Genomic DNA, 22,957 nt, shown 5'->3' on the forward strand with positions numbered 1-22,957 from the left:
CAAATGTCATCCTGGAATTTATTGTCAAAAATTTCCATTTGCTGGAGTTTTATGCATGAACAGTTACAACTTTCACTTTGCTAGAGTTTTATGCATGAACAGTCAACTTTTCCTTTGCTGGAGTTTTATGCGTGAAGAGTCCAATTTTTATTTGCTGGAGTTTTATGCATGCAGTCACAAATTTTCCTTTGCTGGAGTTTTATGTATGAAGAGTCACAAATTTTCTTTAGCTGGAGTTTTATGCATGCAGTCACAAATTTTCCTTTGCTGGAGTTTTATGCATGAAGAGTCACAACTTTCCCTTTGCTGGAGTTTTATGCATGAAGTCACAAATTTTCTTTTGCTGGCGTTTTATGTATGAACAGTCAAATTTTCTTTTGCTGGAGTTTTATGTATGAAGTCACACATTTTTATTTGCTGGAGTTTTATGCAAGAAGAGTTACAAATTTTCCTTTGCTGGAGTTTCATACATGTACAGTCACAAATTTCCATTTCTTTACTATAATTTTATGCATCAACAGTCACAAATTTTTCTTTGCTGAAGTTTTATATATGAGCACTCACAAATTTTCCTTTGCTGGAGTTTTATGCATGAACAGTCACAAATTTTCCTTTGCTAAAGTTTTATACATGTACAGTGACAAATTTCCAATTCCTGGAATTTTGATGGCATGTATGACCTTAAAATCCAGGCAATCATGAATACATGGAACATATACAAGTTTTATTCCAGTGTTAGCTGTGAAGAAACAAACACGAAAAAATCATTTCTTCCTGAAGAGCAATTTTCCTTTGATAAAGCCATAAATAAATAACATTACATAACTTTTCTGATTCATTAACATCATACACAAGATTATTCACTCCTGTGATTAAATAGATGTAAAATTTCACAGAATTATCAGGAGTCGTACTTTTTCATGTATGTGAAGAAGCGAACAGCAGTGGGCGTTTTGACTATAACCTAGCGTTCATTATGGTAACAGGCGTGTTGACTATGTTCCTTAGGTCAGTCGGATATGACATCGGCTCTGTCTGCACAGAAGACATCGGCTCACTCCGGCAGCCGACGATAGTTCCAAAAGCAGTATTGACATGTCCGGACCTAGCGTGCACTACCCAGACTTTGTGGCGCCACAGCCAGGGCTAAAACAATAGCGAGCATTACATAGTGGGCTCAACAGCGCAGTTTCGTATCCCTCCGTATATCTTAATATCAGGTAGTTTTAAATGCTGAAGACAAAGTTAATCTATTTTTCAGTCATATCTATATTTGTACCATCATGAGAAAAGTAAGAACTACCCACTAAATTTACCTATATAGTCTTTCACTACTTGGTGAATGCTTGCATAGGTATATAAACTTATGAATTTTGTACTGGGCTTACTTTCCGGATGACGGCACAAGCATGGAGACTGTAATACAGACCGCCTATGACTTCCATACTCAGAGTTAACTTTAATAACTATGTATACATTTCAGTTAAGAATTGAGGTAACATCTTTGTTTTTGTTCCTGACTCAAAATCTTTTTTTAAAAAATACCTCTCAATCACTCGTTTCTTAACAATGCAATTTATGACATTAATAATAAAATAACACTTTACAATAATATCATCACATGTTGATGGTCTAAAAAAACATACTTACAATGTAAAGTAAAAATTGTAATAACAACTTCAGTTTTTAGCTGTAAAGTTTTAAAGGCATCAATCATGTCATGTTTAAAAAAACTTCACTTTTAATTAATCACTGTTTATCAAGCTGCACATATGCACATGCAAGAAAAACTGAGCTGAATTTTGGTCAAACCGCCACCCATTTGAAATATATGCTATGATTCCATCCACCATGTGGAGTACAGTTTCCACGCACCAAGACAAACTATCACTCTTTCTCTAAGCAAATCCTTGAAACGATACGGCTGAAATATTGCTGATGTAGCATAAATCATAATCATTCTGGTCCTGATATTATAGAATGATGCATTTTTATCAGCTGTAGTACGACGGTAATGCAGCTTCATTTAAAAAGCAATTCCAGGCGTCATGAATGCACAAAGTCCTGCTGTTAATAAAAGACATGCACAGGATAATTTTCATGCTTGAAAACAACACACACACTAATCCACAAGCAGCTCACAGCAAGTCAGTAGGCAGTATAGTGACAAATATATGTTTCCAGCATATCAATATATAAATACAACCGCATGTTTAACTGCAACAGTCAACCAATCATGTTCATCCTATTTTAAGAGCAATGGAATGATTCTATAAGTGGTTGCCACAGTTATAATTTGGACACAGTTTTCAGAGAGCCAACCACAGGTTTGTCCACAAACTCTCTCCACCAATCGGGTCGCTCCAAAACTTTGGGGCCCTGAAGCATGGCTCCATACAAGTTTTTATAAATCTACAAAAAGAGAAAAACAGAATGTGACTGCATATAAGGTCAAGAATTTTTGGCAAGAAAGTTGAATACAACTTTAATTTACTTTGATATGTTGTTTTATCCTGTTATTCACTATTATTATGAGTTAGAAAGCAAGGTACATACTTTCTTACATTATCAATAGACAAAAACCATTCAATAAAATAAAACTGATGCACCTACCCACTTGAGCATCTGATGGAGGAATATCATGTAACTTGATCACTTGAGTGTCTGTTACGAGAACATTCATGTTACCTGGCCACGGGAGTGTATGAAAAGGGAATATTCATGTTACCTGGCCATTGGGGTGTCTGATGGGGGAATATTCATGTTACCTGGCCATTGGGGTGTCGGGGGGGAATATTCATGATCACTTGAGTGTCTGATACGAGAACATTCATGTTACCTGGCCACAGGAGTGTATGAAAAGGGAATATTCATGTTACCTGGCCATTGGGGTGTCTGATGGGGGAATATTCATGTTACCTGGCCATTGGGGTGTTTGATGAGGGAGTATTCATGATCACTTGAGTGTCTGATATGAGAACATTCATGTTACCTGGCCATGGGAGTGAATGAAAAGGGAATATTCATGTTACCTGGCCATTGGGGTGTCTGATGGGGGAATATTCATGTTACCTGGCCATTGGGGTGTCGGGGGAATATTCATGATCACTTAAGTGTCTGATATGAGAACATTCATGTTACCTGGCCACAGGAGTGTATGAAAAGGGAATATTCATGTTACCTGGCAATTGGGGTGTCTGATGAGGGAATATTCATGTTACCTGGCCATTGGGGTGTTTGATGAGGGAGTATTCATGTTACCTGGCCATTGGGGGTGTCTGGTGGGGAATATTCATGTTTCTTGGCCACTGAAGTGTCTGATTCGGGAATCCAAGGAAATTTCCCCGAATGTTTATTTCACCTCACCCAAAGGGTATAAATGTCTAATTACATGTAAACATGACGGTAGGGTAAGGTGGAGCATGCAAAATTTGTGATGAGAAATTCATAATACCAGGCCATTTGAGTGTCCAATAGGCGAGCCAAGGATGAAATCTGGGGGAGCCATGGCATCTACGAGCGCGACAGCATCTGGCTTCAGCTCTTGGCACAGCTCCAAGATTGCACCCCTGATATACTCTGCTGGCTGACTGCCCACTGCATAGCCTCCTATGAATACAAGTAAACACAAATACTACAGCTCTGTACCCTGCTGGCATACATGTTTTCAACTCTTATAAGTACTTATAGGATTTGTTTGATTGCTGTTTTATGCCATACCCAAGAATATTTCACTTAAAGGCGGCCCAGCGTTATAGTGGGTGGAAATTGGGCAGAGCCCAGGGAAACCCACGACCAATCAAACGTTACTAGAAGACTCCCCCATGCACGACAAGAGAGGAAGTCAGCATGAGATGGACTTGACCTCATACCAAGCCAGCACAATTTGATGATAGTCCCGTGAGGCATTCAGCTGAGATAGCAAGCTAACCAGTCAGCCATGGAGGCCCCTCAAAAGTGAAGTTAGTGGGAAGTCAAAACTATGAAAGAACACAAACGACATGATCCAATTTGGCATATATATGATAAATAACCTAAATGAGTTGTATATCAAGAGAGAAATCAATGGCATAAATTATTGCTTCTGGTTTGGAAACTTTTCAAAAATTTTTCCAGCCGGATATCATCCTACCTTCCAAACAAACCTTTGAGCACAATCTTAATACTCCTGCAAAATGTGCAGCTTGGACACTGACGAAATTTTCGATCATTTTTCAATATGTGAACATGGTCATACACTGTTGTCAATCCCCAATATAAAACAATGCAGAGCTGCTAGTTTGTTCACACAAGTCCTAGATCTGTTTTCACATAGTGTTTACAGAATTAAATGAAACATAAGCCGAGAAACAGTACTACCGATATCAGCCTGAGTCAACAAATCAGACTCACCTTGATACAGTGTGGCCATATGTTTCTCTAAGCTCCACAATCCATATAAGGCACCAAGTTTCTCCAGAACAGGAAAGAGTTCACGGGGAACAGGGTCCTCATACTCTCCATCCAAAAGCTTACAGAACCTATCCAGAACAGTGTGCTGTAGATAGGGAAACAATCAAACCCTCCTTTTTTTATACTCCATACAGTATTTAAAACTGTTACAGTTTGATCTGGAGACTGGGTTGTACCTTGCACTTTGAACACAAGATCAATCTTTGTGCACAGATATGGCATTCATTTAAACACAGATTTATTTATGTACTGATTTTGTTTGTTTGTTTTTAATGCCCTAAGGCCATCCCAATTTAAACTGTTCAGTAATACGGGCAGAATAAATGTTTTTCAATGTCATAGGAGAGCATAAAATTAAAAATATAACTTAAACATCGTCTAACTTATGAAATGTGGAATGTCTTTTCAATACGAATAGCCTCCTATGAGGAGTTCCTGCCTTCCGAAAACACCAATAGTACAGTCACTGACTGAACAGCTCTACAGAATAAACTTCAGCACCAATCCCTTCTCTCCATGCCAAAATCATCACAGAGCTCCACCAGTGTGAAGATCTATTTATTCATTTATTTAATTGGTGTTTTACGCCGTACTCAAGAATATTGCACTTATACAATGATGGCCAGCATTATAGAGGGAGGAAACCCGGCAGAGCCCAGGGGAAACTCACAACCATCTGCAGGTTGCTTCCAGATCTTCCCACGTACGGCTGTAGAGGAAACCAGCATGAGATGGACTTGAACTCACACCCACCAGATCGGGGAGTGGTTCCTTGGTCATTGTGCCGTGCTGGCGTGCTAACTCTCTCGGCCACAAAGGCTCTCCCCACCAGTGTCAAACATCTGTGTCTTAATAGCAAATCAAAATGACAAAGACAAAGATAATCTGAATTACTTTCCAAAGTTGTAAAAAAATCTATACAGTGCATTAAATCCGCTATTCCACCTTTCGGATGATAATACGGAAAGTAAAATTTTCTGTCTTTTCCACTTTTGCCTAGTGTGAGGTCACGCACCTATCCCTGACGAATGGCCACAAATGACCTCATATTTTAACCGTAAAAGCATAATCGCCACGCCCCAACGTCATGTCTGCTTCATTCAATGTCATGTGACTATCACAGAATTCTTACAGAAATGGTCGAAGATCTAGTTTATGAGGACAGATCAGTTAAAGTGAAAGATGGATTTCTGTCATATAATCTTACTATTTCTCCATAGTTTCAGTAGGGTAGTTTCTGGAGTAGTAGTTTTCTAACCGCATACCTCCATGTAAGCCAGAGAGAGGCTTCTGCTGTAATAGACTTGGCTGTCGTTTCTCGCTGAGAATTGGTCTTTCCCAGACCCCAGCTCCTGTCTGAGCTTCGTGTAGCTGTCTCTCATCAGCCGACACACTAACCACTTGTAGCCTTCCAGAGCCACTGAAGTCAAAAGCTAATATTAAAGCGAATGATGAGACTTTTTAATAGTATTATAATTATGATTATTATGACTAATATGGAAAGTGTATGCATCGATCAATCTGGTCCCCAATCTTGTCCCAGGAACATCTGGACGATATCTTTGGATATCACAGGAAGGTTTTGAACAGAACTTCAGACCATGAAGAATCAAATAAGCAAATAAGCAAAGCTCAAGCTTTGTGATCTTGATCTGTGGCTTATACACCAGGAGACAAGCGGACTCTAACGAACGTTAGACTGCACAAATGGTCATACGAAAATTGTCCACCATTTACTGTCACCACTATGGTTCCCATCCTCTACAGCCCAAGGCCAGGACTTCACATGTCGACGTGAATGAAAAACCAGCACCATTAACCACTTGGCCATGACCGGTTTACATCAAATGAAGGCCAAATATATCAACATCAAAGAGACAGAAAGTTCAGAAATATTACAGGCACATCTACACATGTATCAGCACATATAACTTTACCTTTAGGATTTTTGCAGTCCCTGATAGACCTAGCAGAAAACTTCTGTTGAAGGATTGTCTTGTAGTCACTGATGAAGTTGATGGTTTCTAGTGGGGAGGACATGGGCTCTCCTGAAACAAGTTCAATACTAAACAATTGTAAATGAACAGCTCAAATATGTACATCCATGGAGACAAGAGAAAAAAAATTGAATCCTGATGCATAAAATACCTCCTCCTCTATCCCCACCAGCATTTCCAAAACTAAAAGAAAGAAATCTAAGAAAGGCTTAAAGAAATGACTGCACATCATGTTGCTTAGCTTGGCCTCATATAGATTGTTTCATGGGCCATTTGAAGAGAGTAAAGTGTTCACGGCGGTCAGCATTATGGTAAGAAGACACCGGGCAGAGCCCGGGTGAAACCTACAAGCAGTGATGTGGTATTTTGACAAACTGAAGGCCCACAAACTAACTGTACCTTTGGTGACAAAGTTCTCAAACATTCCCAGTAGATAGTTGCTGGTTTGTTGCTGAATAACGTTGTTGTCGCCCTCGTAGGTGTTGTTTGGGTCATGGTCGTTCCGCAGATCTCCCAGGCGATTCACTGTCAAGGGAGAGAACTCTGTAAGTTAGCAACCGCTGATATCTGTCTTTGTTCTAAAAACAGCTACATATGTTGTAAATGACCTAAAATTTCACTCCAAAATAAGCAATTATAGAAGTAAATAAATTACTTTTTGTGCTGAAACTAAACATACCTCAAAACACCTGTCTAAGAACAATAAAGCCCTTTATAAGGGATTCGATGTCTTGGTTTGAGAGATAGGCAAGCAGAGGCTAGGCTATGCCTAGGCTGGATTTTAGGTATGGTACATTTATTCAAGCATAACTAAGGCTGCAAAATTTAAGCCAGGAAACCCTATCTCTACTGTCACGCAAAGCAAGCAGCTTAGTCATGGACAAAATCTGACCTACTGGCTGTGTTCTACACACGTATAACTCAGTCTTCATGTTCTACCCACTTCTGCTCATAAACCAAAATGTTTACTTTATCACTGAACTTATACACCTGCATTAAATATAAAGAGGCTAAACATACAAGTATGGCTACAATTATACATCTGTCAAAGATTTAACCTTCCATACTCGACCCTGAAACTGGTCAGCTCCGCCCTTGATAAACGCTAATATTCTGTATAACCATGGCGAAGAGTGTTAAACTGTAGGAGCAAAACTCAGAGTCATTCCTGAGTATTTATTTACTCCGCTGGTTTTCAAGGCTCTACTCAAAAAAATTTCAATTGTATGTGCTTGTATATGTAAGGAAGGATGGACAAGTGGCCAGAGTAAACTCAGTATGTATTTAACAAACTTCCTGATTTAAAGCCCAGCTGAAGCAGCAAAAGCTGGATTTGAACTAACAACCTCTTTGGTCAAGGATAGTCGAACCATGCCAGCAAACTGACTATCCAAGCCAATTCTGATGGGCTTTATAATGGGAAACATTGCCTGCTTAAAACCATGTCAGTAAAAGCAGTTTACACATTTGTTTTTTAAAACTGAAAACGTTATCGTTAAACAACCAAATTCATGATAATGATTAACTGCAAGTTTTTCTTCAAATTTCCAATGACTTTAAAAAAAACTGTGTTTGAATGACAGAGATTAACCATGAATAAGGTAGTGATTTTATTGCAGAATCCTGAATTCGCTTTCAGCTATTGTTTGATGCCTTCTTAGCTCTTAATTTATTTAGCTCTTTGACTGTTGCTTGAAAGCACCCTCGAGACTTTTTTACTTCATGCAAGCGGCAGCCAATTTCATAGGTGGAAGAAACTAGGCAGTCCAGTCCACGGTAAACCACCAACCTGTAGCATGTTACTTGTAATGACAAACTTTCCCAAATGTGACGTACAGATCTGCTTATAATGTTGGTGGAAGACAAGTGCACTTTTTTTCAATGAAGGTAGGACTGAAAAAATCACCATGCGAACATCAATTGCTGCTGACTGTTACCACAAGTCCAAATGTAGGGAGAGCATAGGAATCTCCGAAGTCTCTGTCTAACGCAGGGATTGAACTTGCACTGTGTGTGTCCTATTAGCAGACAGTCAAGCACCTAAACAACAGTCACAAGCCGCTCATATTACCTTTAAAGTATCCATGTCCTCCGCATGCCTCTCGACACTCCTGTATGGCATCTCTGACCAGCCATCCTGACAGTGGCTTGCTGATGCATGACAACGCATGCACCTCTCGACCCAGGTCAGCCTAGAGAGGAATCACGAAAGTAAATCACAGCTAATTCTATTTGTTCTGTTTTTGTTTTGTTTTGTTTTTTTACGATGTTTTCAAGAATATTTCACTTATGTGACCGAAGTCAAACTTATCAGTTGTTAGTATTGCGGACTCTTAACTCTGGAATCAAAATAAATTTTGTCATTTCTGTAGTATCTCGTCATCTCCTAAACATTACCATAAGCCAGCCAGCCATCAATATAAATGAAACATTGTCCAATCTGCATTGACTATCAGTGGACCTATCAATCTATACATTATAAAAACCATTGACTGCAAAAAAAGAAAAAGTGACTATTTAAAAACAAAAACGTAAGGTGTCTCAGCACAGGTCAAATGACAGAGAACCAATCAGAAAAGAGTGGTGTATGGTGTATGTTGCCTGTAGTATCTGGCACGCTTTGCTCTATTACAAGATTGTCTGCTCTATATCCAGTAAACCTAAATAGTATGTGATCTTGTGAGACTAGATTATACTGGGCCATACCTACAGTCGTCCTTAGTGGGACAACAACTTTTAGATAGCAATGTAATTTTATAATAATGTATTATACACACATTAAAAAAAACAACATATTTTCTTTCCGCCTTTTAATAATTCATAAACAGGACTTTATTAACTGGCTGGATCCCCTCAACTGACCTGATCTAAACACTTCAGCCAAAGGGGTAGGGGGCGGATAAATGTGATAATGACATTAGCACTGTCTTCACATCATTGTTTCCAACAGAGCAATTTATGTAACCGCCACTGTTCTATTTGTGCTTTGCTTTTTAATGCCACAGTGGTGGTGTACATTGAGACATCAAATCTTATCGGTGGGACATCACAACACCCTTCCACCCACCATAATGCTGGCCACCGTCGTATAAGTGAAATATTCTTGAGTACAGCGTAAAACACCAATCAAATAAATAAACAAATAAATAAATAAATCACAACAATCTATTCAAGCAACACACCTTGCTGATGGCTTCACCCTGTTGCGTGTGGTTACTATACTTATATATAAACAGCCAACTGTAAGGCAGATTGCTTTGTATTAAATGTACCTTGCGTCACAATCAAAGTATGCACAATTAGTCAGGGAACAGACAGGTTTATTTGATGACATCAAGAAGACAGTTGTTGAAGAGTTCCAACGAAGGGCAACAACTCTTACCTGTCTTTGACTGTTGTCTCCCATGATTGTTCCAGCTCGGATGGAGACATAGTCCATGAAGAAGGTTTTACAAAAATGTTCTAATGTATACATCAGTGCCAGGTACGGGAAGAGACGCCATTGCTGAAAACACAAGATCATGTCTCAGCATTTTTCAATCAATCATACAGGATGATATACATTACGTAGACATCTTTATTTTCAGATGGTAAAAAGAATGCCTTTCAATATCTACATGTAAGACACACCAGGTACAGGTTCAAACCCAGCCTTGGACAGAGAGGCTATGTATGTACATATGCTTGGTTTTTCACCTAATTACACGTAACAATGGTTTGGTCACATGACAACAAGTCATTCGGTGTATGTGTGTACATTTGTATTGTGTCTTCTTGTGACAACGCGAGTCCAGGCTGCCACAATCCGGTTTCCTTGCCCTAACCTCTCTGCACCGAGTACCAAGCGAGACAGCAACAAGTGCCACTTTTAAAGTCTTTCATACCATCTGAACCGGCTTGATCCAAGGTCTCCCAACCCCGAAGCGGACGCTCCAACCATTAACCAAAGAAATCAACAGAAGATGAAGATTTCCCCACCCTCAATGTTATCAACTATACTCACATAGCTCTTTGCATACTTTAACTTTCCTTGAAGACCACTTGTCTCGCAATAATACAGTTTATATATTTCTACATCAAACAGGGGAAAGTTTGTCATTAACTAAACTTGCTGCATGCCAGTGTTTTTACTCTGGGGTACACTCTTGAGTGTGGCATCAAATCAACAGTCAAATGAAGAAATTAACCAGCTTCTGTTACTGTGTGTGACAGGCACAGTTACCTACAATTGATAGTGTGTGTCGAAAGGCACATTCACATGTAACTAATACTGTGTGTGACAGGTACATTTACCTGCAATTGATACTGTGTGTGACAGGTACAGTCACCTGCAATTCATACTGCGTGTGACAAGTACATTCACTTGTAACTGATACTGTGTGTGACAAGTACATTTACCTGCAGCTGATTCTGTCTGTGACAGGTACATTTACCTGTAGTTGATATTGTGTGTGACAGGTACATTTACCTGCAGCTGATGCTGTGTGTAACAGGTACATTTACCTGCAGCTGATGCTGAGTGTGACAGGTACATTTGCCTGTAATTGGTACTGTGTGTGACAGGTACACTTACATGTAGCTGATACGTGTGTGACAGGTACATTTACCTGTAGCTGATACTGTGTGTGACAGGTACACTTACATGTAACTGATACTGTGTGTGACAGTTACAGTGACCTGCAATCGATACTGTGTGACAAGTACATTCACTTGTAAACGATACTGTGTGTGACAGGTACAATTACCTGCAGTTGATGCTGTGTGTGACAGGTACATTTACCTGTAACTGTAACTGTCTGTGACAAGTACATTTACCTGTAGCTGATACTGTGTGTGACAAGTACAATTACCTGCAATTGATACTGTGTGTGACTGGCACAATTACCTGCAGTTCATACTGTCTGTGACAGGTAAATTGACCTGTAGCTGATACTGTGTGTGACAGGTACATTTACCTGTAGCTGATAATGTGTGTGACAGGTACATTTACCGGCAGTTGATACTTTGTGTGACAGTTACATTTACCTGTAGCTGATACTGTGTGTGACAAATACAATTAACTGCAATTGATACTGTGTGTGCCAGGTACAATTACCTGCAGTTCATACTGTGTGTGACAGGTACATTGACCTGTAGCTGATTCTGTGTGTGACAGGTACATTTACCTGTAGCTGATAATGTGTGTGACAGGTACATTCACCTGCAACTGCTACTGCGTGTGACTTGTGCATTTACCTATAGCTGATGCTGTGTGTAACAGGTACATATACCTGTAGTTGATACTGTGGGTGACAGGCACATTTACCTGTAGCTGGTACTCTATCACAGGAATTTCCTCATTCTCACGAGGTCCAAACTGTCTTCTAACGGCCGAGTACCTGATCGCAATGGTGATTGCACTCTTGAGGTTAGTCAGTCCCATGGAAGTGATCCCCACCCGACCCCCAGACAACGCTCCAAGGGAGGCTCCAAAACGCTTATTAGGGTCCTGCCAATACAAACATACATCTATGCATATACCCAAGTTTTGCAACTGTATACCTTTAGTGGTGCAAAAGACATAAAACATGCTGTGTTTGACCTAAAATTCGCCCCTAAAAAGCATACTTAAATACACGCTAATAATCATGATAATGATGATCAAATATTACTTCTGCTGCTCAAGCTGACATATTTCCAGTAGGTTATCATCTTATCTTCAAAGCTAATGTTAAACCATCTTTATAAGATCAATAGAACTCTTAGAATAAGGAAAGGTTTGCAACTTTGTTGAGGACAAAATTTTAGGTCAAATACAGTATATCAAATTGTTGAATGACATAAATACAGTATATCAGATTGCTTAATGACATAAATACAGTATATCAGATTGTTTAATGATATAAATACAGTATCAATTTGTATCATGATATGTTCCTTAATATAGATGTTTAATGTTCATTTCATTAAAATTTAGTACAATTACATGAAAATAAACATATATACACAGTACTACATGGTGCGAAGATGGAATCTTTTCCAATGCTACCCTATATATGGTTTTCAATCTTTTTCACTCATTTACATTGAAAGATGTGGCAGAATTCTATGAAATATGATGATATTATGTGTATCAACAGAATAACAAACATCCATAAACAAATGTTTAATCCAATGGGCAAAAACTAGTGTAATTTTCCACAAGAAACTTAGACTTGGGAGCAAGGCTTCCAAAGAGCATGCCTGTAGGAAGCAAATGAATGCAGAACTTCAGCTCAATGCATAAAGAAATGAAATCGAGAATTTGGTAATATACGGTAATTAATATGTTCACAGAGCATCAAGGATGGAAAATCCCCCTTGTGCCATTGTGCCTTACATGCATGTAAAACTTCAGGTCAAAACATGCTGTACTATTTGAGATACCAAAATGTTGTTAAATTTTGATTCTAATACACTTGATCAAGAATTTTGTAATTTATGGTATTTAATATGCACACACTGATGGAATATCCCCCTCGTGTTATTGTGCTCTAGATGTGTGCAAACCCTGAGCTCAATACATGCAGTACTTTTTGAGATACCATCCCTAACATTGCTTTTCCTGTTACACAGATGCTCAGGTACGACATAAGCTATGCCTGTACACTGTACAGGTGGGCCAAACAAAAGGCTTTTACATCATTATAAAATCATTTAAATCTTTCTAATATTAATACATAATTATAAAATCACTTAATCTGCTGCTAACTTAGCATGACACAAAAATCAGTTACCTTGAAGGGTGTGATATACTTGCCGGCAGCTGACACATCCCCAGTCTTGTTCAACAGGTTAATTCTGGGGATTCTGAGCTTGCTGAACATCACAAATCTGTAACACAGTTTATAGCAAGGAAACAAAATCTGTAACACAAGCTAGCAAGGAAACAAAATCTGTAACACAGTTTATAGCAAGGAAACAAAATCTGTAACACAAGCTAGCAAGGAAACAAAATCTGTAACACAAGCTAGCAAGGAAACAAAATCTGTATCACAGGCTAGCAAAGAAACAAAATCTGTGATGCAAGCTAGCAAGGAAACAAAATCTGTAACACAAGCTAGCAAAGGAATAAAATCTGTATAGCATGCTAGCAAGGAAACAAAATCTGTATCACATGCTAGCAAGGAAACAAAATCCTTGATGCAAGCTGGCAAGGAAACAAAATTTGTATCGCATGCTAGCAAGGAAACAAAATCTGTGATGCAAGCTTGCAAGGAAACAAAATCTGTAACACAAGCTAGCAAGGAATGAAATCTGTATAACATGATAGCAAGGAAACAAAATCTGTCACACAAGCTAGCAAGGAATGAAATCTGTATAACATGATAGCAAGGAAACAAAATCTGTAACACAAGCTAGCAAAGGAACAAAATCTGTATAAGATGTTAGCAAGGAAACAAAATCTGTATCATATGCTATCAAGGAAACAAAATCTGTGATGCAAGCTGGCAAGGAAACAAAATTTGTATCGCATGCTAGCAAGGAAACAAAATCTGTGATGCAAGCTGGCAAGGAAACAAAATCTGTAACCCAAACTAGCAGGGAACAAAATCTGTAACACAGTAGCAAGGAAACAAAATCTAACCAACAGTTAGAATGGACATAAAATTTATAACATCTGGTTAGAATGGAAGCCAAAATGTGTAACACACGGGCAGCAAGGGTACAATGAACATGCAGAAATATCGCCTGTCAATCAAAACATCAGAATTTCTTCACATAAACTTAGCTCTCTTTTGTTTCTTTGGATTTCTTTCTTTAGTATTCCAGTTTATGTCTAACTACTCATTACCAATGCCAAAGAGGCGCTCCTTTTACCCATCATAAATGCCACTGAGGCATATTATCCCACATTACTGATTTTCAAAGCCACTGATGCCTATGCTCTCGCTTTACCCATTACTAATGCCGTTGATATTTACCTTTTGACTCTACCCATAATTCAGGCCATTTAAATCTATCCTCTTGTTTTAATATACATTATCAATGCCACTGATGTCTGCCTTCTAACTTCACCCATTTTGCACCGTTCAAGTCTTAAGACTATCCTGTTGTTTACCCATTATTAATGTGATCTGGTCATATTTTGTGACTCCACGCATCATTCAGGCACTTAAAGCCTAATTTCTCACACTACCGTAAATGCAAATGAGGCCTGTCTCACTTTGCCAGTTACAAGTATCAATACCACTGTTCTCACTTACCCATCACTGTTACTGAGGCCGACAGGCCTTACCTGTTGTCAATGTCAAAGATGCCTATCTTTTCACTTTATCCATTATCATTGTTACTGAGGACAAGATGGCCTTACCTGTTGTCAATGTCATCAAGGCCTACATGTATACTGTATCTTCTCACTTTATCCATTATCATCGTTACTGAGGACAACAGGTCTTACCTGTTGTCAATGCCATAGATGCCTATCTTCTCACTTTATCCATTATCATTGTTACTGAGGACAACAGGTCTTACCTGTTGTCAATGTCATCAAGGCCTACATGTATACTGTATCTTCTCACTTTATCCATTATCATTGTTACTGAGGACAACAGGTCTTACCTGTTGTCAATGTCATCAAGGCCTACATGTATACTGTATCTTCTCACTTTATCCATTATCATTGTTACTGAGGACAAATGGCCTTACCTGTTGTCAATGTCATCAAGGCCTACATGTATACTGTATCTTCTCACTTTATCCATTATCACTGTTACTGAGGACAACAGGTCTTACCTGCTGTCAATGTGGTTGGACCATCTAGTGAACAACATACTCATATCTTTACTTTTCCAAAAGACTGGTAAAGAAATGACATATTCTACTTTCAACATTACTACTATCCGTCACAAAAATTAGAAGAATTAGGGTAAGGCCTACAAGTATATTCTCACTTAACCCATACTCATTTCCACTGAGCTGTCTTTTCACCTTTTTCCAGTAATTAATGACCACATCTATATTTGTATTCTCACCCATTATCAATGCCGTTGAGACCTATCTTCTCGCCCATGTCACCCACCATAACACCTGGCAGAGTCTGCAGAGTCCTGGGGTCTCGTATTGGGGTGACAAATGTGTGCAGTCCATGGCACTTCCCATCGGGCGTGTAAAGCTGAGCGTAGACCAGGGCATGAGTGGCCGTTTTCCCCAGGTTGCCCACCCAGATCTTCACTGCTTCAAAGTCAGGGGTGTTCAGCTCAAACTCCTGACAATATGAAGTTTGAATCTCCAGAAGATATACTCCAGAAACGATGTGATATGACAGCATGGAACATGGGTAAATTCACCTACCGCTTAGCATTTTTCAAGTGATACATTTTTCTTGATTCATTTCTTGACCGATTCATCCACCTCATACAAAGTCATACACCTTACAGACTGGCATGAAAAGTATTATTATAAGGCCTTTATACGTTTCTGAAAGTGCATTTTCACATACCAAATGTAGTTCTTTCCATACTACACGTAGTTCTTTCTACATGAACTTGTATGTCTATTGTCAATATTGACATCATAGTGTAGTGCCCAATGAAAAGATTTCCGTGACAGTTACAAAATCAATTTTTCTAAACACGACACAACAATTCCCTTGATCCTCAAACAATGCACCCGCGCCAATTGTGAGGTCAATCTGATGAATTTTTGGGGAGAAAAATCAAAGTACATGTACCTGTAGAGAGACACACAGAGAGACTTCCTCCTTCATAGCTGGACAATTTTACGAATCAGGAGCATTAGCCCAACTTTTGAGACGACAAGCTTAGACATAAATCACGGTACTTCACCTAACATTTGGCATGTAAAAATGGATTTTTAGAAGCACTTTCAAATGATACTTTTGATGGCAATACTTAATTTTTTCCCAAATCGGTCCACCTGAAATCGCACGACACCTGTACCCCTTCTCCCTGAAGCGCCAGTCATCAGCAGACAATCATTCAGATTTTTATCCACTCTTTGTTTCCTCTCGATTTCTGATATAATCAAATCTCTTTCTTGTTAAATTTAAGCACTGTTATGTTTGATTATGATTCCTGGAACAATGCTGTATGAGCAGATACGGTCTTCCAGCAACCTGCGGATGGCCGCCATCGTATAAGTGACATATTCTTGAGATGGTGTAAAACGCCAATCCAATAAATAAATAAATATGACCAGATACTGAAGTCCACACAAAACAGTTCTACATACAGTGGGAGAAAAATGACAGTTTGTCCCCTAAGCTAGCTAAGAAATCAGCAGTAAACTTTTTAATATTTGGTGAGGTCCGGTTCAAAGCCAAAAAGACATTCACAGTAAAGTTCTAGTACGGGATTAGAGCCTTATGAGGAGCAAGTTGGCAGAACAAAAAATACCAGCCGAAACTTAAGTGTCAAGGGCAAAAGTCAGGTGATATTACATTAGCCAATGTTATATCTTTGAATATGTCATTCAAAAAATGCGGATCTTCAGGTGAAATATGGAAAATCAGGAATTTAGCCAAGAACATGTACATTCAAATCGTTGTCATGGAGACAGATTGAATACTGACCTCTGTGCCTGGGATGTAGGTAGCTGTTGTCCTCATAGCTTTGGTGTTACTGCCATGACTCAATTCTGTCAGTGCAAAGCAGCCAAACAACTACAACAAAACACACATAGCAAAGCTAAGCAAAGCAGATTTTCCCCAAAAAAAAACAAAACAGTAAAGTGTTTTGTCCCTCTTGGAGACCATTGTTTTCCTCTAATATAGGGTTAGAGCCATTCAAATAAATGAATCAAATATTCATACAAATTCATACTGTTTTTTCCTTTAACAATATATGCAATGCCTACTGGCACTTACCTCCATAGCATCACACTGTTTAACAAGCTCTCTGTGTCTGGAAGAGCCCAAGGACTGCAGGGTGCCACCAAAAAACTGAAACAAAAACCAATGTCTCAAAAAAAAACAAAAAAGAATCTAAATCCTAGATCCCTCCACTCTCCTCCACTCTCCTTCACTCTCCTTCACTCCAAGACCAGCCCATAGCACAGTTGGTAGAGCGTCCGCTTCGGGACCGGTAGATCCAGGATCAATCCTTGATCGAGTCACACTTAAGATTTTAAAAGAGGAAGTTGTAACTTCCTCGCTTGGCGTTCATCATGAAGGGGATAGTGCAACGACTGGTTGACCCGTATCAGTATAATGGCTCGGGCGGGGCGGCTTACTTGCCTTCGGTAAGTCGTCTCAGTGAAGCAGCACTAGATAAAAGAGCGGCGGAAATCCGTTTTGCAACAAGGAGGCACATTACACGTACATGCACCCTAAGGATTCCTTCGTTGTCATATGATTGAAAAATTGTTGAGTACGGCGTTAAACCCCAAGCACTCACTCACTCATTCACTCCTTCACTCCAAGACAGAAAAACTATTCCACTTCACTCCCTCTGAAAAATGGTTCTTCGAGATGTACACCACAGCAAGCTGCAATTTCACATAGCTGGTGAACATTTAAGCAGGAAAATGAGCTCTCTTCCATACAAGCCTGGCCCTGGGATCACAGAGCGATCTTAAAGAGTTAAATCAAAATTTCAAATCAATTTAAAAATTGTTATTTCTGATATAATAAGAACAAAATACTACTTGACATTGTAAATTTTGGGTAAATCAAATTTCAGCTAAAATAATGGAAATTAAGATAGCTCTCATATTAGGAAATGAGTATAAATTTTCTTCTGTCTGATTGTGGCATCATTTTAATGTTTTCTTCCCTTTTAATTGCAGAGTTTATGTCGTCCATTACCTGTTGAGTCAGCTGGACCTTCGCTGACAACGACCAGTCATACTGACCTAGACAATCATTCAACCCTCTATAAAAAAGGGGGTTCTGAAAAAGCATATCGTCTGTTAGAAAGTCATACTCAAACAGCCGCTTACAACGCTTGAATGTCAACTCCCTAGTCATTTCTAGAGACTGTGTTTCGATTGATCGTGCAAACAGTGGGTCATTCTCCAACGTCTTCCAAATATGGTTCTGAAAGATAAAAACAGTATATGCTTGTCATTCACAAAAACGAAAGACAACTGAAAGCAGTAAAAAACAATTGTGGGGTAACCACCTCGCTAGGAACCAAATCCACAATGTCATGTCTGACTTAAGTCAAAATTTAAAACTTTGTCATAGTTATGATTAATTATGACTTATGATTAAAAGTTGAAATTCTCACACATTTGTCTTAAGGTAATGTTTATGACGAGGTCAATATTGAAATTTCTCTTCCAAATGATGCCAAAATATACTCTAAAATCATGTTTAAAAAGTCAGAAATGTCTCTGTTTGTGTAAATGGCCCCAGTTCTCCTCTTCTGGAAGAACACTTTACTACTACATGTATATTTATATAGTTGCAGGGTAATTTAACTCTAAGAACTGTGTAAAAGGGAGAGGTCAATCTACTTGACTATTCTATGCTGACTAAAAACTTGAATATCAAATATATCAGTTACCTTTGTGTTTAGATGGATTTATATTATACTTCTTCCTTTATCTGGCCTGTTTTAATAATTACTTATGCAGAGCTAAACAAAGCAGGGAGCATGTTTAGCTGGATACAGCATGGGATCTGTCACCTGGCTTATTCTGGCTGCCCACTCGGCAAAAAATGGTAACCCTCTTAAATATGGAATTACACAAAACTTAAAAATTGTATTGAAAGTTGCTCTTTCATATGCCCAAAAGTTGAGGAATTAGGGCAATGCTTGGCAATTTCAGCATCATCTAACATGTCTAGACGAAAAAAACAACAACAAAAAAACACTAAATTACATGATCATATAATGCTCAAATTTTCATCACATGGGTCTAATATACGTGAAATATCAAAGTCTTACATTTGACAAATTTTGCTTACAGTAGACCGCTTTGTTTGCTACATTTTGCTTACAATAGGGTAAATATAAGCCACGATAAATGAAGTGTAAATACTCAACCTTAAATCGCAACATATCTTCTCCGTCGAGGAAAAGTCTCATTTTCTTCCAACTAAACGAAGCTTTTTTTCGATATTCATCTAATGGCCCAGGTTGAAAATCCTTCAGCAAGTCAATGTCCGATAGATCTTTTCCCAGTCCAGCCAAGTTGACATCGGCCGACACGGGTACCTCTTCTCCCTGAAGTGCCCCCATTGCCAGCAGACGATCATTCTTTCTATCCATTGTTTGTTTCCTCTCGTGATATAGTGAAATCTCTTTCTTGCTGCAATAAAACACTGTCAGCTTTGATAATGACAATCCTGTCACATTGTGGTGTGACCAGACAGACTGAAGTCCACTGCTACAAGAAAATTACCTCCAACACAGAAGAGTATGGAATGAGAAAAATGGCAGCACTGTGATGAGTACTGTCATGCACATTTTAGATCCCTCTCAATAAGCAGGCAGATAGTTTAATTTTATACGTCACACACAAGTGCATAACAGGTTCTAGCTCCACGAGTGAAGCTGACTCCTCATTTAACAATGTACTAACGTACCTAGCAGGTCTGTGCGGCTGGTACCGGTACGTTAGTACATAGTCATATCAGTTTAGCTGCACACGTGCGGCTAAACATCTAATAGAAAAGTTAGTTGGCGGTTCGCGGTAGGCAGTGGGCAATTCAAAGGGGTCAGTCATTATTTTTCAAACTTGAACATTTAAATATCTTTTATCCTTAAAGATATAGAACAACCTATTTTAGACAATATGCACCACTTTTGATCCTCTTTCTCTTGACACCAAAGATGCCTCTATCTGACTCCAGTGGGGGAGGGGGGGGGGGGGTGCTAATATCGAATCGGAGTCGAATTGCCTTCTGGCTCATAAAGGCAGTAGTAAATGGTCTAGAGGAACCAAAGTACCAGTTGTTCAATGCCGTAACTCATGTGCAGGTCGATGGAATATATATGAAATATATTATAGAAAAAAGAAAGCATCCGTGGGTACATTGTTGGTGGGTTGGCTTCTACTTTGGGAAATTTTGAGTTAGCCCATCTACACATTTTTCTGGGTGCCAGAGTCTATAAGTGGTCAACATAGTTCGTGCGTCAGTTAACTGAACAATCATGCATGAAAAATTTTCACTCGTATGATGGCAGACTTTCCTTTTGTCACCAATGCCCCAGGAAGAGCGAGAACGGGGGTTTCCACAGACTACCTGTCCGAGGTAGGTATTGAACCCAAACCCCTTGTGGTCTGCGGATTGAAAGACAAGCCCCTTTTAAAAGTGTAAAAAAAAACTACAAAAAAAGAAAAACATAAAAATTAGATAAAGTTCAGATGAAAGATTGCAAAAAGTTAATTGTAAATGTGGTCTTTAGTGGGGATTTTTGTCTATTTTTTCTACACATAAAAATAACTTTTGTATGATGGGTATTTGGGATCACCTCTTGGTATATATTGTTTTTCGTAATAATGCTATAAATGAGGATGTACCAAATGTTTCATAAATATACTGTCACTAGAATTCGGTCTTTTCAGCTGACAAATGCGTTCAACCTGAATTCTGATCATATCTCAGTCTTTAATGTAGTCATATATATTATCGGTGGGAAGGTCTGTCAGCAAACTGCAGATGGTCGTGGGTTTCCTCTGGACTCTGCCCGGTTTCCTCCCACCACAATGCTGGCCGCCGTCGTACAAGTGAAATATTCTTGAGTATGGTGTAAAACACCAATCAAATAAATAAACAAATAAATATTATCATATTTCAGATGAGATGCACACGTTCACACGATGTTGATTGAGGTTTGTCGAATGCTACAGTCGTATGTGATTGTGCTTGTGTCTTTTTGCAGTCGACTATAGTTGTATTTGTCGGATCGACTCGACAATGTCGCCGCGTGAACGCGACAAATACCATAAGTCATGATGGTCTTACACGAAGATCTCTGAGATTAAACATGACCGGTGACATATGCTTGAGTACACCTCGAACAGGATCCACATCTGATATATGGCGTTGTCTGTTTCAGGATCAACAAGAGTTCTCTCCCCTGTTCACAGCCGTCGTTATATCTAAAATCAACGTGAAGATTTTCCTGATGCTGACGCCTTTCGCGGAAGTTTTTGCCTTCTCCTGACCTGTATGTGTTAAGATAATAGCCTATGGGGGTTCTGGATTGCCCAGACAGAGCTTGTACTTAGAACATTGTGGCAATCTCGGCCGTACTAAGAGCTCTCCCACAGAGGTAAGTGTAGGATAGTTTGGAAGGTAGGGTGATATCCGTCTGGAAAACATTTTAGCATAAAAAGTAAGATTTTACAACATTTATTTGCCTCTAACAATGCACTTTCTTGGGCGAAATTTTAGGTCATTTACTGTATGCTTAACGTAATGGTTTAGAATTATCCAAATGCAGTATTATCACATTTAATAAACAGTAACATGATCGTGACTTGTGAGGCGACGGTGACGTGTGAGGTAACGGTAATTTGTGAGGCAACGGTTATTTGTGAGGCGACGGTGACTTGTGAAACGATATTAACTTGTTATAGGAGGTTGTAACTTACGAGATAGTAACTTCTGAGGTAACAGTATAATCAGGAAATTTGCCTCACCCACGAATCTGTCAACCAATAGCTGCAGAGCTCATTTCACGATTCTCCCGTCGCGGTCTAATGTCGATTATTCAGAGAAGGATCTTGCAGCAAGTATAAGCTGATTACTGGAAATTATCCAAGCCATTTCAAGGTGTTAAACTCGTTTACCATGGCCAGCTAAACGTTGCGCTCTACACATGTAATTGTTTGAATTGAAAAGAAAACTTTTGAATTATCTTCAAAATATAAATAAAACAAATCACTGGGAATAAATAACAAAACGTACGATCATTTCTTTTATATTTCTTTTTCACACAGTTCATAAATTTAATGAAGGGCGATAACTCTCACACTGTGAAAAGCCAAAATGCAACAACGCAGGGTTTTTGGTGATTTGTGAGCTGAAAAGTTTGTGTACAAAGGAGCTGATTTATAGGTAGTTTTCTCCAGTCGTTAAGTAGAGCATTGAAACAAGTTCGAAACTACTTTTCAAGCACACGCTTCCTCTTTGTCTCCTCCGGACGTCACTAACAGTTTCGGGCTAACTATCAAAATTTAATATAAAAACCTAATCGACTATCAAGGTTAGCCATTAGATATTTTGTGAAATTATCCCATGGTTTTCTGTTCTGGCCAGTTTCATCACCGCTGCACCTATACTTCGCCCTAAAAAAGAAAAAAAAAAACACCCCCCCCCCCAAAAAAAAACAAAAAACAAAACAACGCTTAATGTTTCCAGACGAAGATTAGCCGATAGCACAACTGGTAGAGGCGTCCGCGTCGGAAGCCATAGATCCAGGGTCAATCCTGGGTCGAGTAACACCTAAGACCTTAGGGAAAGAGGAAGCGGTAAGCGTTAGGGGGATAGTGCAACGACTGGTTGACCCGTATCAGTATATGGCTCGGGCGGGGCGGCTTACTTGCCTTCGGTAAGTCGTCTCAGTGAAGCA

General features: G+C 39.1%; 1 protein-coding gene across 2 annotated transcripts; it reads right to left on the reverse strand.

Moving 5' to 3' along the window:
* Positions 1–1,355: 1,355 nt before the first annotated feature.
* On the reverse strand, positions 1,356–19,732 carry LOC135476508 (peroxisomal acyl-coenzyme A oxidase 3-like). 2 transcript variants are annotated; one of them, XM_064756545.1, is made up of 15 exons: positions 19,421–19,732; positions 18,235–18,465; positions 17,296–17,370; positions 17,002–17,091; positions 15,443–15,675; positions 13,205–13,301; positions 11,755–11,937; positions 9,832–9,954; positions 8,521–8,641; positions 6,849–6,974; positions 6,390–6,500; positions 5,718–5,872; positions 4,393–4,537; positions 3,455–3,609; positions 1,356–2,412 (listed from the first exon to the last, which is right to left on the reverse strand). In XM_064756545.1, exons 1-15 carry the CDS (start codon positions 19,643–19,645, stop codon positions 2,290–2,292), a joined length of 2,193 nt encoding a protein of 730 aa, XP_064612615.1. In that variant the 5' UTR covers positions 19,646–19,732; the 3' UTR covers positions 1,356–2,289. The 2 variants fall into 2 exon arrangements, with proteins under 2 accessions (XP_064612615.1, XP_064612616.1); XM_064756546.1 differs by lacking the exons at positions 1,356–2,412; positions 3,455–3,609 and having other exon boundaries at positions 4,393–4,520.
* Positions 19,733–22,957: the final 3,225 nt, after the last annotated feature.

This window comes from Liolophura sinensis, chromosome 10, assembly GCF_032854445.1.
Source record: "Liolophura sinensis isolate JHLJ2023 chromosome 10, CUHK_Ljap_v2, whole genome shotgun sequence".
In the NCBI taxonomy this organism is placed as follows: domain Eukaryota; kingdom Metazoa; phylum Mollusca; class Polyplacophora; order Chitonida; family Chitonidae; genus Liolophura; species Liolophura sinensis.